This window comes from Zalophus californianus, chromosome 11, assembly GCF_009762305.2.
Source record: "Zalophus californianus isolate mZalCal1 chromosome 11, mZalCal1.pri.v2, whole genome shotgun sequence".
NCBI lineage: Eukaryota > Metazoa > Chordata > Mammalia > Carnivora > Otariidae > Zalophus > Zalophus californianus.
Window position 1 is genome coordinate 86708072 of NC_045605.1, and position 19248 is coordinate 86727319.

Below are 19248 nucleotides of genomic sequence, written 5' to 3' on the forward strand. Positions count from 1 at the left end.
TGTGTAGCCCCCTGCCCCCATTAAACTACTCAAGAGAGGTTGTCACTTTTTTCTGGGGACAAACACCTTTGGTTTACAGTGACATAAGAGCTAAAATATGGCCGAAAGGAAAAGCCAGAAGAATAAACAAGAAGAGGCCCAGCACTCTCTAAGGTGTCATAAATCAAGAGGAAATAGACTCAGGGAGCTAAAAGCTTCCAAACATTCTTCCTCTTGAACTATTTTAAGCAACCCACACATACAATCTCTCAGAGGTTATTTCATTCACAGCAACAGATGAGAAGCAATGAGCTTGGCAGGAGATCTCTTCAAACATGCAGAGAAACAAACACCTCCAACCACAGCCCTCAGGCCTGTCCGATCGGCCACCCCGCCGAGCAAGGCCACTATTTTAAGGCACCTACATGACTCTGTTGTTCAGAAGCAGCGAGGGATGCTCTGGTCTTGCTTCAGTTCCTCTCGCCCTCTTGGACCAACCTGTCGCTTTCTCTGCTCAGGAAATCACTAAATGTGCTTCTTCCCCACCCAGGCCACTCCTAAGGAGAGAAGCAGCAGGGTCAATGGGGACTCTGGAGCCCGACAGACCTGGGTTTGCATCCTGCTGTGTCATTTACTAGCTATGCCCCTTGGACTTCTCTGAGCCTCATTTTCATCCACTGTGAAAGGCAGGGTAAGAAGACTTACCACACTGGGCGATTTTAAGAATGACATGGTAGGATACAGGTGAAGTGCATGGCCTAGGGCCTGGTACTTGGGAAAAGCTCCACACATGGTAGGTATGTGCTGGGGGTCTGAGTTGAGAATTCAGTCTCTTGGCTTCTCTGGCTAGAAAGGGAACACAGTGTGGCGGAGAGTAGAGAAGCTGGTGGAAGGCTGCCTGAGTTCAATTACAGTCTCTACTTCTTATTAGCTGCATGACCTTGGCCAAGTGACTTAACCTGAGACTCCGTTTCCTCCGCTTAAAGATGGAATAAAACAGTACCCACCTCATTTACTAATGGGATAAATAACTTTGTTATATCCCACCACTACCATTCTAGATCAAACTCGGCCCTTTCCATGCAACCCTAACAATTCAAGCTTCTCTTGGGTGTTCTCTGGTGATCCTTCCAGATGAGTGAGCTGAAGCAGCAAAGCAGCGAAGTGAAGGGAAGTCACCATCCTGGGTGGGGCAGAAATGAGCACTCTAGAACAATGATTCTTTTACCACCAATAATAGCTAATGTCTGAGTGCTCACGGAGCACCAGACTTCCCAGGAATGCTACCCACGTGGTCTGGGCCCCACTCCAGGCCATTTACATCAGAATTCCTGGAGGTGGGGCCTTAAGACACACACATACACAGGTGAGTGTGTGTGGGTGTGCACTTAAAACTCTCCAAGTGATTATAATGTGAATGCAGGTCAAGAGCCACTGAAACAACCTTATGAGACAGGAACCATGATAAATACCCATTAAAAAGGAGAGGAAAACTGAGGCTCAGAGACCAGGTAACTAGCTAGCAGTCAGGCAGTGGGACTCATGTTCCGTGTCCCAGCCACCCTGCACTGGCATGGCCCTCCTGAGGAGAAGGGGCCACACCATCTAACTGGCACTCAGACACTCCCACCGGGCCTTTCTCAGACTGCTCTGGAGTCCCCTTCACCTTCTCAAAGCACCCAAGAAGGTTCTCTCTTGGGCTAAATTCCTGACCCAGATTTGACCTCTACGAACCCAAAACAGCCTGAAATGGAGTCTCACTTTCCAAGGACCAAGGGATACATGCACGAAGTCAGAGCAATCCACAGAACAACTGGACCTAATTAAACAGATCTCATGTTAATGACGGGGAAACAGATTTGACGATCTTCATTAAAGGCAGATGGCTGCCCATGAAGAAGCTAGAAAGCAAACTTTAGGGGCTCTTAGGGCCATCAACCACGGAATTATAAGACTGAAAATAAATCTCTCCTGCCTGAGGCCCTATTTGACCCTGCTGGACGGTGCCCACCAGCAGGTCAGACAAAGGAGTGCAATGTTTCAATCCATCATATGATTAAGGGTGTTCAAGGAGATCTGGAGGCCAATCTCCTTCTTGATATCTCTAAACAGAAGTGAGGGACAAGCAACCAAAGTCACACGCAGACCTGTGGCTCAATCCGGCTTCTTCCACACACAGCTGTTCCCATTCTAAGTGCTCAGACCCATCTTTTCCCATCTTTCAAGTGCTCAGACCATAAACCTTGGTGTCATCCTGATTGCTCTCTCACGCCTCACACATCCAAGCTGTTGACATATCCCATTGGCTCTAATTTCAAAACACACCCATACCCTCCCCGCTGACTCCCAATCCAAGCCACCATCCTGTCTCGCCTGGATTACTGTAAAACCCTCCCAGCGGCCATGCTGTTTTTTTTTTTAAAGATTTTATTTAATTGACAGAGAGAGAGACAGCAAGAGAGGGAACATAAGCAGGGGGAGTGGGAGAGGGAGAAGCAGGCTTCCCGCTGAGCAGGGAGCCCGATGTGGGACTCGATCCCAGGACCCTGGGATCATGACCTGAGCCGAAGGCAGTCGCTTAACCAACTGAGCCACCCAGGCGCCCGGCCATTTTGCTTCTGTTCCATCCTTGATGCTATGTTCCCTTTCCAACCTAGCAGAGGGGCTGATCTCGTTAAAGTACAAATCAGATCATGTCATTTCTGTGCGTCAGTCCCTCCAGTGGCTCCCTGCAGACTCCGAATTAACAGTCGAAGTGCCACCCAATGGCCTACAAGGCCTGAGCTGACTCACCACCCCTCCACTGGCTCTCCAACCGCATCTCCTCCAACACTCCCTGCTCCCCAGCACTCGCCCCAGCCCAGCCACACTGGTTTCCCGGAACCCACCAGGCACTTGCTGTTTCCCCTGCCCAGATCCTTCTGCTCCGGCCTGGCTGGCCTCGCTGTGATTCTCCCAGCATGCCTTACTCTTCCTCCTTATCCCCCAGGCCTGCTCCCTCCCATCCCCCTGGGCCTCTTTCACCAGACCTGGAAGAGTGCCAAGCGCACAGTAAGCCCTCAGTAAATATTTGTTGGATGAACAAGCAGATGTACCCTAACCTCAACTCTTGGCCTCTCTAGTGCTCCCAACCCCTGCGACCCACCACCTGTCTCCTCAAAGCTCGACATGGTAGAAGGCACACAGGTCTCTCCTAGAATACTTTGTACAAGCACCCACTATACAGGTAAGGTTCGCCGTGATGCCTTTTCAGAGGCAGCTCTACCATGGCGCATGCTCACCTGCTGAGTTGGGTACCAGCATCATTCTGGCCTGCCTGGCTCGTCCCAGGAGGGTTATATCCAGAAGAACAGCTGCAAGTAACTTGCTTCCAAAGTGTGTGCTCGTGTACAACTTGATCTACCCAGCTGCTGAGATGAGTGAAAGAACGAGCACGAGGCCCTTGGTTTTCACAGAAGCAACTTTTGGGGCTGTCCTGTCTCCTTCTTGAGAATATTTTATTCATTTTCAACTTGGGGATTCTTCCGGTGGATGGGCTGGTGGGGAAGAGGTTGATAAGCCACCCCATTGGCCGAGCATCTCAAGGTGAGCTTCCCAAGCCCTGCTCAAACTTTGTGGCTGTGGGGTAAACTGGGGGTCAGAACCCATGCACCCAGGACTGCTGAGCTCCACGTCCTAGTGCTTGGAGTTGCTGGAAGCGTGTCATCCCCACTTACTCTTACTTTCCCTCCTCTTTGAAAAACCGGCCCTGCCAACTGCAACAAACAACATTTAAAAATATCTTGCTGGATTATACAGCCCTGCTTTCTAAATTCCTCACAATGCCTGTCTCTGTCCCACATAGTATGAAGATGGGTGTAGCATATTTAATTTTTTTTTCTAGCTGCTCCCCTGCTATAAATACCCAAGTCTGGGTAGGCGGGCCTCAAACACCGGCTGCATGAAGTCACCTCGGAGGGAGCGGATCCCACCACAGTGCTGGCCCGCCAGGGTTTGGACGCAGCTGTTGAGCACTGAAGTGCTGGGTCGGCCAGGAGGAGACAGAACTTATCCCTCCGCTATGGGGGGGAGGGGGTGAAATATCTAATACAGTAATTGCAGTTAATCCCAAATGGAAAAAGATGGTGTTTAGTCCTACTACCCAGCCAGGTCTTCAGAGAGCACATCCAGCTCCATCCCGGGCTGTTCCTTTCCCAAGGATACTAATCACAGGGCTTGACCTTAGGAAAATGATTTCACAGTGTCCTTGTGGGGTCTAGAAACATTATCAGAGACAGAAGGGCCCTTGGAGAATCTAGCCCAACCTCTTCACCCCACGGATAAAGCAACAGAGAGCCAAGCAGACAGTGTGATTCACTCCGGGTCACGGAGGGGCCGTGCTCCAACACAGAATTTTCTGGATCCAAACCCTCTGCTCTCTGAACTGGACTGTCCTAGCTGTTTGTGCACATATAGTTGCTTGGTGTGTGAGCTTCAGCTTGTGTTAACAACTCTCCTCACAGAAAATGCTGATTTTCACATTTTAAAAGATACAGACTAAAAAAAATTTTTTTTTCATTTTTAACAAAAACTTGGCCTCAGTTTCAGGGATGGTTTTTATGCACTAAAAGCTTGTTTTGCCCTCTTTGAGGTCCAATTTAATCTCTCCCCACCCCAATCTTGTCTATCTGGTACTTCCAAGTTTAGTTCCCCTATTTAATTTTCCCATAATGGACCTGAGCCCACCCTCCTCTCCTCAACTCACTTCTGGAAAAAAATGAACCCCAAATCATTAACCACAAATGACTATAAGATAAATATATATGTGTATGTATATGTATATATGCATATTTCATTCATGGGCTCTTTTTCAAATGACAAGAAAATTCCTTCACTGGGGTCAGGAAAAGCACTCACAGCAGAGTTATTAGCTAGGCCATTGATGACCTATCACATTTCATTATTGTCAGTGGAATTCAGCTGGACCCTAGGGAGTCCAATCCAGATGGCGTGGAGTGACAGAGTGGTTCCACCAGATCAAACATTTAATAAGACTGAAATCTCTATTATCATTGCTCTGGAAATACCTTCACCGAGAACTGGAAGGTGACTAAACCTCTCTGAGAACTGACCTACTACTTTCCAAAATGATCAACGCTAAACTGGAAATTGAACACATCAAGTCAGATACTCATAACCGAAGAAAGTATCTTACCCTGCTTTATGTCCCTCTCCACCTCCAGATTTGAGAACCCTGCCTTGGCGAGAGTCAATCCGATGGCCTCATTAACGAGTCCGTCAGCCCTGACCTTCATTTGGTACTGCGATTGCTCTAGCCTGAAAGGGTCCGTTCAGGGTCCTGGGAAGAAATGCTGAGTCTGAAGCCAGGCTGAATGGGAGAAGCAGGGCTGACGGAAGCCTTGTTCTTCATGCCCTCTCAGCCCAGGTCTGCTAGGTCAGTCTTCTCTCATTCCCTACACCGCTAGGACAACGGACGGGGGCACTGCTGAGGCCAAGCTTCCAATCAACAAGAGGGGTAACGGGAGGACTGGGGCTGTGGCTGAGATGCGCTCGGGGAGCAGACACTCGGTTTGTGAATTATAAAAATGAGTATTGGAAAGCTCTCTTCCTGCGCTCTGGCAGGCTTCTTAACATCTGGATAAAAGATGTGGGAAAGCTGTCCTTTTTCGCTGTGTTATCTGCCCTGCTCTCCCCGTCCTGCATCTGAACCTTCTGGCTTTCGGCTTCCAGGTCCCTGCACACATCGCTCCCTCCTGTGGAGACCTCTGTGCTCCCCGCACCGCCTCCCCTCCCCTGTCACAGCCCTGCCTGCCGCAACCCCACTGGCCCTGATACCACATCCTCATAAAGCAGCCCTGCCTCCCAGCCAGCCAGGCCTCCTCTCTTCCCCCTTTGAGCTCTCTCGTCACCAAGAGCTTCCAGGTCCCCATCTACAGGGCAGACGTGACATCCACCTCACAGGAGGGCTTGGGAGCAGAAATGAAACAGCTGATGGAAAGCAGTCAGCGCCGTCCTTGCCGACTGCAGCCAGCGACCCCGGACTGCCGTGTAAGGATCCGGGCGTGTGCTCTGCTTTCCCTCCTAGACCCCCCGCTCCCTGACAGGTAAGATCAACTCTTGCCCTCCTCCAGCTTGTCCCACTGCCTCGTCCGCAGCTGGCTCTCAGTTAGCAGCCGATTAAAGAGGCCGGCGTGGCATTTCTCGGCTTACTTGGGCCGTGCTCCTTCAGCTTCTCCTCCCAGTTTGGCATGTGGCTCCAAACATGTCGCCAAAGCTGCAAAGCCATTTAGGCCTTTTTTTTTTAAACAAGCAAGAAGACCACAAAGTATGTTTACATGACAAGCCAGCAAAACACAAAACACCTGCTGTCTCGTGGCTCAGCACTTGGCAGCTGCAACAAGCGGGGTCCAATATCCACAGTGGAGTGGCTCCCTGGGGCCCAGGGCCTTGCGTGCACACTGCCATGGTCCTCAGTGCGGGGGGCAGACAGGAGCTTGAGGAGAGGGGTCTGATCACTGCCCCCTGCCCGCCGGCTTCATCTTGGGGACAGTCGAGCCATAGCTGAGCAGGGTGCGAGGGTGCTTTTTCCAGATTCCATAATTTCCTTCTACCTATTAGTCACCAAGGAAAGCCTTGTGATTTATCCTCGTCACCCTGGGATTTGGGTCACGATCTTCCCCTGCCCTAGAGACTCCCACTATGGCAAAAGCAAACATGACCAGCACATTCAACCCAAGTCTGCAAAAATACAGCAATAATTAGGATCAATATTTTATGTGCCAGAGTACAAAGTTCCTTACGGAGGCTTTTACTCTTTTCAGTCCTATTTACAGAGCAGCGTTTCTCAATCAGCGGTGATTTTGCCCCCTAAGGGACACCTGGCAATGTCTGGACAAGCTTTTGCAGGCCACAGCTGGCAGCAGAGGGGCCAGAACAGAGGGCAGGCAGAGTCTAGCATCTAGTGGGTAGAGGCCCGGATGCTACTAAGCATCCCGCAATGCACAGGACCGACCCCACAACAAAAACTATCCAGTCCAACCTGTCCAGTGACAAGGTTTCAGAAATCCTGTTATAGAGAAGGAAACTGAGGCACACAGCTCTCAAGTAAGGGCGCCAGGAAGGACACCCAGGCAGTCCAACCCCCAGCTCTGCTCTTCACGCTGAACCCAGCAGCTCGGCCATCCTGGGAGCCCCCACTCTGCACCGAGTGCAGCGCCCCACGCAGAACCAGCCCCTCATTTTACTGTAGCCCAACGGAGGCTTGGAGCAACTTTCCCGGAGGCAAAGCAATTTGGGCCCCAACCCAGACTTCAAAGCCAAAGCATTTCGGTGTGTGCTATATGGGCTTCTCTCCCCAGGCTCCCAGCACTGACATTTCGCCCCGTGAGGACTACACCGTAGCAGACTCTAAGGAAATCCTAAAGGCTTTTTTTGCCAACTCCAGAGCCAGTGAGCTGAGCTCCCAGAGACCAGTGGCCTAAACACAGGCTCCCTTGGGGTGCCTTTCCTACTGTGTTTCATCCTTCCCTGACCTGACTCACCCTCCATAAGAGTTTGGCAGTGGAGGCCGCAGCTTTTCCATTCAGCTGGGCTCACTGCTCACCAAGCAGCTGACACGTGCAAGGCCCTCCCTGGGCGGAGAGCTCCCTGCCCCCCTCAGGAGCAACAATCACGGCTCCTTAAGATCGATGGCACCTGCCGAGCATGCTCTGGGACACCTGGGAGGCTGCAGTTAAGCACAGTAACCCGGCCTCCTTTGGGGGCAGATCCATGCCTGGATCCTGCCATGCCTGGATCTTGAAGCCCAGTTTTCGCCATTGGTTATGAAGATTCACTGGCCTAATGCATTTAGGGTGCCGGGACACAGCAGGCTGCCAACAAACAAAATCTATAATAAACACTGCTGTCGCTAAGAGTTTGGTGGGGAGGGTCACATACTGACCAGTTCCCCACACCTTTATTTCTGTAACTCTTCACAGGAAAAGCACAGGCCTAAGGCTTGAGCAATCCGGGGCTCTGTCCTGGCATGGCTGTGACCTCGCTGTGAATTCTGGGAAAGGGTGTCCTGTTCCATGGATTTTTATGGGGACCCGGTAAGGTCACGGATGAAAAATGTTTAAGGTGCTGCACAGAGTGTGGAAGTGTGGAGACAGGCCAAAGCGCCCTCCCCCTGTCCTGTCTGGCAAAGGACAGATACAGACAGTGGGGCGGATAAGGACCACTGGGGTGCTTAGGAGAAGGGGGAGGGGAGGGTCCGCCTCTCATGGAGACCTGCGGATTAGAAGCAAGGTATCTCTGGCTTGTTTTGGAACTTCGGTGTTGCTCGTGCATCCCAGGAGTGTCTCGGCAGTCAACTGCCTTAGTTCCTTCTCAGACTGGAGGCAGGGGATGGAAACTTTTCTGAGCAATAGTCATCAACCGAGATCGCCCTCTGGGGCAGCTCTGTGGGCAAGGGAGGGGTGGGGATGCTATTCTTAGGGGAACTGGCTGCCTCCGTCTCTCAACTCAGTCCTCCCGTTGATTTATCTGCTGCCTATTAGACTTCTGCTCTGACACCCCCACTTTGGGTACTGCACCCTGAAGGGATCCCCTATTTACCTTTGAAATACAAATGAAACCCCTCCGTTTACATTTACTCATCACAGCTGGCCTTGGGAACCCTGCGAGAAATTAGGGTATCAAAGGCTGAATGATGTCCCTAAGGCTTGGGAACCCCCAAAACGCTGCCTCTGTTCATCAAGAACTTGAAATTCTCTGCCATGGTGTAAAAGGGGGAAGGTTCTTCCATAGTGTCCAAGGATTTCAAATCAACTTTCTGGAATTAAACGTCTGTGTGGTGGAATCATTTATTTGCCTGACGAGTATGTATGGAGCACCTACTACGCACCAGGTGCCATGTGGGGCACTGGGGGAGACAACGCGCTCACAGTTGGGTGGGTGGGACAGACCTGAGCAGGAAACGATAGGCGCATATGCTCTGGGTGCTGCGGAAATGTCAAGGAGGGGCAGCTCTTCCAGTCTGGGGTGGGGGTGGGGGGGGTGGAGGAGTCAGGTAAAGCCTTCTGGGAAAAGCAGAACAACTCCACCTTGTTCCTCCAACTACTTGAGGCTGGGTTGCATTTCTCAGGCATTCAAGGGGAAAAAAAATAAGTTTTCATTTCCAAAGCTTGCTTTCAGTTTTACCAGCTCCCTTGACTTCAATAAAATAGTCCAAGAGAAGCTGCCCTCCTCCCTCAGACTACCCAGGTGTGGGAACTGATTAAATAGCAACTAGTGGCTCAATTAACCCTTGTCCCCTTCATTGATGATCTTAGGGAAATCTCCTTATAACCTCCTTGCTAACCGTGTCCTACAGGAGAACAGCACATTCCCCGCTGTAGATTTAGCCCTTGTACTTCTTGGCCATAAATGAGATTGTTGGGTCTTGCCTCAGATGATAAATAACTGAATAATTCAGAAAAGTCTCCAATCACTATATTTTGCCTAAAGATATTGATACACTGCCTATCACTAGTGACATGCCTGAGAGGCCCTCCTTGGCTGTCATTTAGATTAGCTCTAGTCACACTACCCCATTACCTTGTCTTTTTTTTTTTTTATAACATTTACTACCAAGGGTAAATCCCTATTTGTCACTGGTTTATAAGCTTCATGAGAGGCGGGCCCTCCCCTCCCCCTTTCTCCACTTAATCTATAGCACTTTTAACAGCGATGGGCACAGGGTCAGTGTTCAGTAAATATTTGTTGAATGAACTGCTACCATCTACTGAGCATTTACTACGTGCTAAGATCTTTAAATCTATGATCTCACCCAATCCTCATGATCTCATACCAACCTCATGAGTTAGGTGCTGTTATTACCTCCCATTATACAGATGACAATGGTTAAGAAATATGCCCCGGGTCACTCTTATAAACAGCAGAGGTGAGCTCCAAACACTGTGACTCCAGAGTTTGCACTCCTTACCTCTGATGGGGCTACTCTTGTGCACTTCTTGGTGACTGATTTGGAGTAAGAATATTCTCAGCAAAATCCTCTCATTTCACATGCAGTCTCGGAACTGAAGAGGATTTCTCAAATGCTTTGAACACTCATGAAAGCTTCATAAGACAAACAGCCAAGAAGAAACCCAGGAGTGAGTCTCGGTATCAAACTCACACACAGGGATAAGGAAGAGCGGGCAGGGAGGAGGGGGGCAGTGAACCAGAGACGTTTCTATTTTCTGCCAGCTCCATGCTTATAAATAGCACCCTATTAAAGTGGTTTCTCTACCTCCCATAAGGAAGCCACGGAGATATCATCCCTTAATGACACTGCCCTGGGAACACGGACATCAATACCAAATGAGCAAGTGATATAGAACTCCTGCTGCTCTATGAAGCTGAGATCATGTTGTATAAACACTACAGAACTTCTGTCATCCATCTTGGGCTGAGCAAAACCATATTTGCCCAGCACTCTGAGTAATGGCCAGGAGTAGATGGATTAGGGCTCTTAAATTCCTGGTTGGAAGACATTAAAAGTTTAAGAGCCCTATATAGCTGAGTCAAATGCATGTACCCATGCTGTATGATTAGCAGGCACAACAACAATAAAGATATAATTGAAAGGGAAGACCGGCAGGGCAAGAATGCGGACCGGCACCCTCCTCCCGGGTGTAGCCCCTTCTCCCCTGGTCTTCAGCTGCGTGACCGGTAACCTTGCCGGCACTGGGCTTCAGTGTGGCAAAGGTCTGGATCTTCCATTCCTTCCCTGAGCAATTTCTGTTTCCCTCTGAAGTCAGCTTTCAGGCATAAGTAATTCACTGCTCCTCTACTAAACAGTCATTTCACCTTGTCTAAACAGACTTCATAAATCAGCCTAGTTATTGTTTACGGAGGCCACCAGCAGGATCTCATGTATAAAAAATGAGCATCCGTGTTCCTAAGTGGAAGCGAATGGTCACCTTGCCTGCGAGAGACTTCCCAGGAGACCAGGGAAGGCACAGAGGGAGACGCTTGCTCTGGACATCCAGGGAACTTTGCTGTCTGTCACATGGAGTCCTGCTGTCTTGACTACCACGGCTTGAGAAGGATTGTTTGGAGTAGGGGAGGAGGGTCAGTGATGGGGTCAAAAACTCATCCTGTAAAGAAAATCCCAAGGAATTATGGCCCTAGATAAGAAACGGCGCTTTGGGATAAGCCCTTTAGTGGAGGACACCTGTGTTCTAGCAATTTCTGGCTACTTTGCATTTTCAGAGGACCCTGGAGAAGCAGCTGTTCTTTCTAGCTTCAATTTGCAGTTAGAAAAACTGAGAAGTTCTTCTACCTGCTGGGCACCAGCTGTGCATGAAGGGCATTTTTGGTTCTGTTTGGCACCTCTTGTTCCACTTTTGTTCTAGTCTGGTTTATAGGCTCGGGGCCTCCGTCTTTTCTGCTAAGGAGCTTTCCTTCTTTGAGCTCAGTCTGGGCCTCCCCCTTAGCCCAAAGTACAGGACTCTCCCCTGGGCTATGATGGTGGGTGGAAATCCCCCTGCCCTCCACTTCCTCTCCTGGAGCTCATGTTCCCGGTGTTGATACCACAAACTCAGAAGGCAAAGCACAATTATCAGCTGTGACATCATCAACACAGATTCTGGGCTGACCTCAACTCTGACCTAAGAGGAGGAAAATTAAAAGGCAAATGCTCTTCCCTTCCAGGCATCTCCTTTGGTGGTGCCAGAATTAAAACTCAAACCAAGGAAGGGCTAAGCCAAGCCATGCTGCTACATACAAACTATCTCCAAAATGAGGCCTTAGGTGTCAGCTGCCCTCCTTGGAAACTGGACTCCTAAGAATGAAGCTGTGTCCTCGCCTCTGATGGCTAAAAGCTTGAACTCTGGAGCCTGCCCAGGCTCAAAGTTCAGCTTTGTCACTTAATATCTGTGTAATCTTGGTAAATGCCTTAACTGCTGTGTACCTTGGGTTCCCCATCAGTATAATGAGGATCATACTAGAGAGTACCTACCTAATAGAGTTGCTAAGATTTCTTGAGTTAACGTATAAAGTGCTAAGAATAGTGACTGTCATGTTAAGCGCTCACTTTACATTTTAGCTATTTTGATGTTAAACCACGTTTAAATTTGACTCCCTTTATCCCTTTTCAACACCCACCCGGCCTCTTCCACAGACTACTTTGTTTACCACCAAAGGCTGTCCCCAAAATGGCCTTCCAATCAGATTGCAAGGATGTCTAGTCATAGTACCATTCTAAATAATTTATGGTTTGCTGACTTCTGAACTTGGAGTCTGGTAGGCAGTTTGCTGTTAAATGTATGTCACACCCTAACCTTACCAGGGAGAAGGTCAAGTGCTTCCCTCCACCCTTTGCACTGAAGCCTTGTCATCCCTCAGAGAAATGCAACTACCCAGTGCAGGTTCCTTTCTCAGACTCCGAATCATGCAGCTGCCCATCCCCCACACCTCTTCCCCATAACCGAGTTTACTGGGTCATCATTTCTTTTAGGAAAGCCCATAAGGTTGTGCATTTAATACAACACTGAGCACACAGTTAAGAACCCACCACTACTTCTCCGCCTTCCAAGGAGGAGGCCTGAAGTGCATCCTTCAAGCCTGCAAAGCCCAAGGCAGCTGCACCTGGTCTTGGGCTTCCGGCTCCCTTCCTCCCGTCCCACTTATCCAAGGCTCAGGTCTTAAGAGTTTGGACCCTCTGGCTACTGCTACTGGGCTGGAGAGATCCAGGGTCAGAGCCACAGTCCACCTGCTCTGCTGCTGGGGAAAGAACCCTAGAGATCCAGTTGAGAAAGGCAAAGAGCAGCAAGGCAGGCAGCTTCGCGGCAAGGGAGGTTCAGGAATGGCTTGGTCAAGAGCCTCAATCAGTGAACAGCACCCAGACAGTGACAACGCCGAGAGGAACAGGATGTAGTACATCAACCTCAACTTTATCCTCCGAAAGCCAGTCACCCCAAGAACTCTTTGCCAAGAGCCCTTCGATGGACTCCACCCACAGGGCAAACGTTTTCTCCCAGGTCCTGGCACACCCACCAGCTTCAACCTAGGAAATTCACCCCGTGGGTAGCCCAGGGCGGGAATTCTCTGCCATCCGTCCACGGCCGAGGCCCGCACACTTACCATTGGCGTTCTTGCCGCAGATGAGATGTTCATAGGGCTGCAGGACGCCCCAGAGCTCGGCGTCGTTGTTGATGACCATCTCCAGGGCCTCGGCGGATACCTCCCCGCCCCCAGCCCCTCCACCGTCGGGGCTCTGGCTGGCCAGCACCCTGGCCCGGATCTCCTCCACCAGGTTCTCCATGCAGGCGGTGAGCGAGATGGCCGCGTACTCGTGGATGCGCACGGAGATGCGGGTATCCACCATCCAACGGAAGAAGCGGCCCACCGAGAAGGTGAGGCCACAGCGCGCCGACTTGCCGCGGCGCAGCCCGTCGCCGGCGCTCATGCTGTACAGGGACAGCGCTTTGACCGCGGCCAGCGCGCAGCTCTCGGCCAGCGCCCAGCTGTGCACCAGGCGCACGGCGCTCTGCACCTCGAAGCGGGTGCACTTGGCGTGCAGCACGCTCAGGCGCTGCGCCTCGCGGGCCACGCGGATGAGCGCCCTGCGGAGCAGCCCGGCCAGGCGCCGCACCGCCTCGGCGGAGAACAGCGGCAGGCGCCGGCCGCCGGCGCCTTTGCGAAGCACCCGGGCCACGTCTCCCTCCGTCCAGGGGAACTCCTCCAGCTCCGGGAGGCGCGGGCAGCGCGAGAAGAGGTCGGCCACTTCGGGGTCCTCGGGCAGCACCGTGTTCACCGTGTCCCAGCTGTTGTGGCGGCTGTTCATGGAGCCGGAGTAGCACCACCAGGCCGCCCCGCGGTGCTGCTGCGCCGAGGAGTTGAGCGCCTGCGAGTTGGACTTGGAAGACGAGAGACTGAGGGAGCGGCACGAGTCCCCGGCCCCATACCCGGAGTCCAAGGTCAAGTCCTCCAGCGTCTTCAGAGTGGAGCTGTACGTCCCGGCCATGGGGAGCCTGCCGGCGGCGGCCTCGCCGAGCGAGGGGCGCTCACAACTCCATGCTCCCTTCCCCAAGTGGGCAGGAACAGGCTCTAGGCTCTCCGGGGCGCCCTCCTTCCTCTCGGCGGCCACATCGCCCGCCCGGAGGCCGCGGGAAGGTGGGCGAGATTCTCGGCGGCCGGGGCCCCACGCGCCCCGCGTCCGACGCGAAGCTGTCACTGGAACGGCCCCCGCCGCTCCTCCTCGGTGCTCCGCTTTGGCCCACCTCAGCCTCCCGCCAGCAGAGCGTCTGTCCGCAGAGAAGGAATCCCGGGAGAACAGGGCGGCGGCAGAAGGAGGAGGCGGCTCGCGGCGCCGCGCGAGTCCGGGACCAAGCGGCGAGAAAGCGCTCGGCAAACTTCTGCGCGGCGCCGGCGGCCGGCACAGCTGGGTACCCCGCCGCCGCCGGCATGCAAATAACCCGGGGCGGCTCACCAATCATCGGCCGCGACGGGCAGGGGCTGCACCAATGATCTCCTCCAGGGGCGGTCACTATGCAGATTTCACGGGGCTGCGGGTGAAACCCCGCGGCGACGGGGGCGGGGCTGGAGGCCGAGGGTCGGGTGAAGCCGCTGGGTTGAAGGTGGAGGAGGGGGAAGAGAGGCGGTGAGCCACCGGGCGCGCCGGGAAGTGCGAGCCGACACCGGGAAAGGAGGGGTCGAAGCGTTAGGCACGGGAGCTGACGATTTAAAGAAAAATTTAAAGGAAAAGCCACTGTGCCCTAACCCCCTGCCTGCCGTCCAGGCTTTGGGCGTTCGCAGCCTCTTTTCAAGCCCTCTGCAGCCAAGCACCGAGGCTGACTTGTCAAGTGTGGGTCCGGGGAGCGTGGGGGGAACAGCCGACTGGGGGAGGGGGGCACAAACAAGGCACCAAACCTCTCTCCCAGACTTTCTGGCAGGCCCTTCCCGTTTTCTGAGATGAAACTCCACTTGCGTTTAGAGGGAGGAGGGACGTCCCTTCTTGCTTCTCCCGGATCCGTCTGGTTTTCTTTACGTTGCTATCCTAGGTTCCAATCGGAGCAGATCTGATGAATAGACGGGCTCCAGGAGGTCTGTGGTCCCCCTCCCTCCCCACCACGGGAAATTACGAAGTTTTCTGAGTATTAACTCTGGGGAGAGGGTCCTAACTTCTATCAGATTCACAAAACGGCCCGGGGCTTCCCTGTTACATCTGTACAGTCCTGCTGGCTGTCAGGTGCATCCTCTCTGTCCGAGGTGCGCGTGTCCGAGTGTGTGTGTGAAGGTGAGAAATGTACCTAGCACTGGCCTGCGCTCCGAACACCTGGCGGCATGCACCACCTCCTGACGGTGTGCCCATGGGCGAGCCCTGCGCCCCCTTGGTACTCAGTTTCCTCCAGGGTGAATTGAGTGCTGACCTCCCAGCAGCGCCGGGGTAAACACATCTCAGGACCTGTGTCCAGAAGCGGTCAGTCAGAGCGCTATTGGTTCCAGCAGATCGACGCCCAGTCCTCTCCATCCGGCTGCTGTCCTGCACTATGCACACACACGTGCTCGAACGTGCATATGCCCCCCTTGACCGCAAAGTCAAGGAGGAGATTGTGCACGCGTTGCCCCCAAGTTGGCCTCCCGCGCTCCTGAATGGTTCCTTTGTGCTGTATTTTACACAGTTCCAACCTCGGGCCGTGAGTTGGATACGAGCTAGAAATGTCTGGTTTGCCTCTTTCCTTCTGAAATTAATGGCTCTTTCCCTGTGAAACTCCTCTTTCTGTAGCAGTTTGGCTTTTTTCTTTCTGCGGGTCTTTATTGATGCAATATTGTCGCCTCGTGGTCAGAAGTGGGAACGGAGTCAAGTGTGGGAGAAATACGACTCAAGTCCGCAGAGCTCAAGTTAACAGAAGACACAAGATGGGACTACATCTGGTAGAACTGAGATAAGAAGTCAAAAGTGGGTATTGAGGTTCAACATGTCAAAAATTCGAAAACAAATTGGATGCAATTTAAAACTTATTAGGGGAAATATAATTTTAAAGCAAATGTCGCCCTCTAATGGACATTTAGAGGAAAGATTGCTCACAGGCCCGTTGGTTCTTTCTTTCTTTTCTTTTCTTTTCTTTCTTGCTCTCTCTCATTCTTTTTTTCTTTCCTTCCCACCTTCCTTCCTTCCTTCCCGTCTTTCTTTCTTGTTTTTCTTGTCTTTCTTTCTTTCATTCATTCTTTCTTGTTGTGCACACCCTTAAGAAGCAGAGAAAATTTCTTAACTGGAAGCTTAAAACAGGGAACTTACTGAATGGAAAAGTTACCTGAGAAAGAGCGGATGCCATTTATCTTATATTTAAATGACCTGATGACATAGAAGTGTAAAGACAATCAAACATGCCTACAGCCAAATTTCAGAATCTTGTGGATGTTAAACTACTCCGCAAAGATTTGTTCTGCAAAATTTAGCCATGGAAAATTCTACTGGAAAAACAGTTGAGTTTCATTAATAAATAAATTACAAGGAGAGAAAGAGATGGTTTAGAACCTTATATACTAAAAAAGACTTAAGACATATCAACTAGTTAGTCATAATGTGTGGAATTTATTTGGAATTTGATTTTTTTAGATTCAATAAACATTTGACATTATGAAACAACCGGAAATCAGGAACATCACCCAGATCTTTGCTATTTTGAAATCACTGTTATTTTTTTGATGTGGTAATGGTAGTGTGGTATGTTTATTAAACATTCCTATCTTTTAGAGATACATAGAGAAATGTGTGTTGTAATTTTTTCATTAAAAAAGGGAAGAAAATTGTTATGGGAAAATCTGGTAAAGGGACTAGAAAGTTATGAAAGATGGTTAAGATTGTAGATCTCTTGTCTTTCATATGTTCACCAAAGTCTTCTATTGCCAACTAGAGAACTGGACATACAGAGTGAACCTGGAGTGTGTCTCTTTGTGTTTTGTGTGATGGGGGGAGAAAGAAACGGAGGAAGATATAGAGGACAAGATACATTGAGCCATGTTAGAAATTAACCAACTGATTGATTTCAGTTAGTCATTTGGGAAGTTGGCAAGCAGGGTGAAAAACTTTGGATCAAGAAAGAAAAGATATGGCTTCTTATACATACGTGTGTGTGCTTAACTAAGGCAATCTGGTGGTAATGTGCTTAATGTTAGGAATGCAAATTATATTAGAAGAAAAGGAAGTATCATCCCAAACCAGGCCTGGCCCAAACATCATTTTTGGAGAAAAACAACTGTCATGTAGCTGGACACGTTAAAAAGAACATGATGAAACCACGGCAAACATTGGGAGAATTCCCAGTGGAGTGAGTAATTAAAAATCTGGGATTGCCCATGCAAAAATTATATAAGGGAGGAAGCTTGAAATACAGTTCAGAAACTTTACCTTGGCTGATGTCTCATATTTTGTTATACAATTTCTTACAAAATCAAAATCAATCTGGAGATTAGGGGACAAAATACCCTGGAATTTATCTTGAAAGCGAAGGGGTTAAAACTAAGTACAGACAGGACTCTCGTATGAGAAAGGTAGCTTATGTCCTTAATTTAGAGAGTGGCCAAGTTTCTATTTAGTTTGTGGATCATTTCTGGTAAATTCTCTCAATAATATTTATTGAATACCTACTGGGTCTGGACTGTGCTAGACACTACGGAGGTGCGTTAGACAATGTTCCTGCCATTAAAAACAACAACAACAACGCACAAACACACATGCCCAATATGCAGAGAGACAAGCATATGAGACTAACTATTCTGCAAAATATGCTTTGCAGAACTGCTCAGAAACCACTGACTAAGGGCCACTGCCAGTTCCTTGACTCACCACACAGGTTGCACCTAGAGGAGACATGGCACAAACCCAAGGAAGAAAATACTCTGGAATGCAAGAAGGGTTGGAAAAGGTGCCAATAGTTGTACAAGCACGTGATGGTTAGCGGAGAAGTTTTGTGGCGGAAAATCAAGCAGAACCCTCAGTTGTTGAAAAGGGAACCAATGGTGTGGAAACTGTGAGGTAATCCTTCCATTCCATGCAGCCCATGTTAGCCCAATCCTGACACAGGGTTGTTGTTGTTTCTCTCTCTCTCTCTTTTTTTTCTGGACCTCATGACTAAAGAGACATACAGATCATTTAGAACAAAGAGCCCCCAAGATGACCCAGGGGAAAAGAAATACACTTCTCCCAAGCACGTTCTGCAGAATGGTGTCAGGGGTTGGTTTGTGAAACAAGGATCAGTAGTTACGTTTGGGAATTTCTGCATTGTGTTTTTCCCTCTAGTATATTCATGATGGACAGTATTTTATTTCAGACTCTTTTGTATTTCCTTGAACCCAGCATATAGCAGGCTTAACTGGGCAAAGAACTCTTCCTGCCCCGGGGCTGCTACAAAGGAACTGGGACTTTTTATTTAGCTCAAAGCAGAAATGACAGTTACCATGCTTTATGAGTCTGCTCAGGCAGTGGCGGTAAGGCAGAGGACCCTTGGAAGAAATCCAGATAAATCCCTGAACGGAACAAGGTTCCCCATCTAACCCCTGCATAAAGTTTGAGTTTGGTGATCTGTTAGACACAGATGTGACTCCAAAGGTCGATCTAAACCTAGAGCATTGGTCCACAGGGGAAAAGGAGGTGGTATGGGTTTGGGCACCGGCACAAGTCAAAAGGTTTACAGAGTAAACAAGATGGGGGGGGATGTCTCTCCGAGGGGGAAATTCTGCTTATTAGGCAGCTGGTATTATAGATTTGTTAGCTGCTATTAGAGACGAAACCATCAGCACCTGGCGATTAAGGGCAAGAATTTTAGGGGATGGTCTGGAACTCAAAACTACAGAGCTGAATTCAAACAAGAGGACAGAATACCAAGGAACAACCTCATGGGGGTAATAGTGCCAAACCCCCACATCTGGATATTCTACGTGCCAGTCAGCAACGCACGGCAGCTGTGCTCTTCTGTCCTGGTAAAGAGAATATCTAGGGTGGAATATGATATTCAACTCTGCAATATTTACTAAACAGTCATCTTGTGAGATACATCTGGCATTCTTATTGCAAATCTGAAGTCCCAGTCCCCTTTCTTGAAGGTCCTGATTCAGGAAGCCTGGAGTGTGATCCAGGTAAAAGTATTTTCGACAAGCATTCCCAGAATGCTACGGCATTTGTCTCTTAAACCTCAAAGTGCCTGGGGACTGGTATAAAAATGCTTATTCTTGAGCCATACCTGCAGAGTTTCTAATTCAGTAGGCCTGGAGCCTATGAAACATCATTTTTAACCTATG

At 50.1% G+C, this 19248-nt stretch overlaps 1 protein-coding gene across 5 annotated transcripts in view; it reads right to left on the reverse strand.

Annotated features, from left to right (window-relative positions):
- Positions 1 to 19248, reverse strand: part of ABTB2 (ankyrin repeat and BTB domain containing 2) — a 226094-nt gene that overhangs the window by 154910 nt on the left and 51936 nt on the right. The window contains exon 1 of one of the 5 annotated variants that reach the window (XM_027581368.2): positions 13090 to 13972. The exons of the other annotated variants lie outside the window; for them this stretch is intronic. Coding sequence (XP_027437169.2) covers positions 13090 to 13972 — 883 coding nt within the window. Of the gene's footprint in view, positions 1 to 13089; positions 13973 to 19248 lie in introns of those variants that run through there. 5 annotated transcript variants of the gene reach the window in all.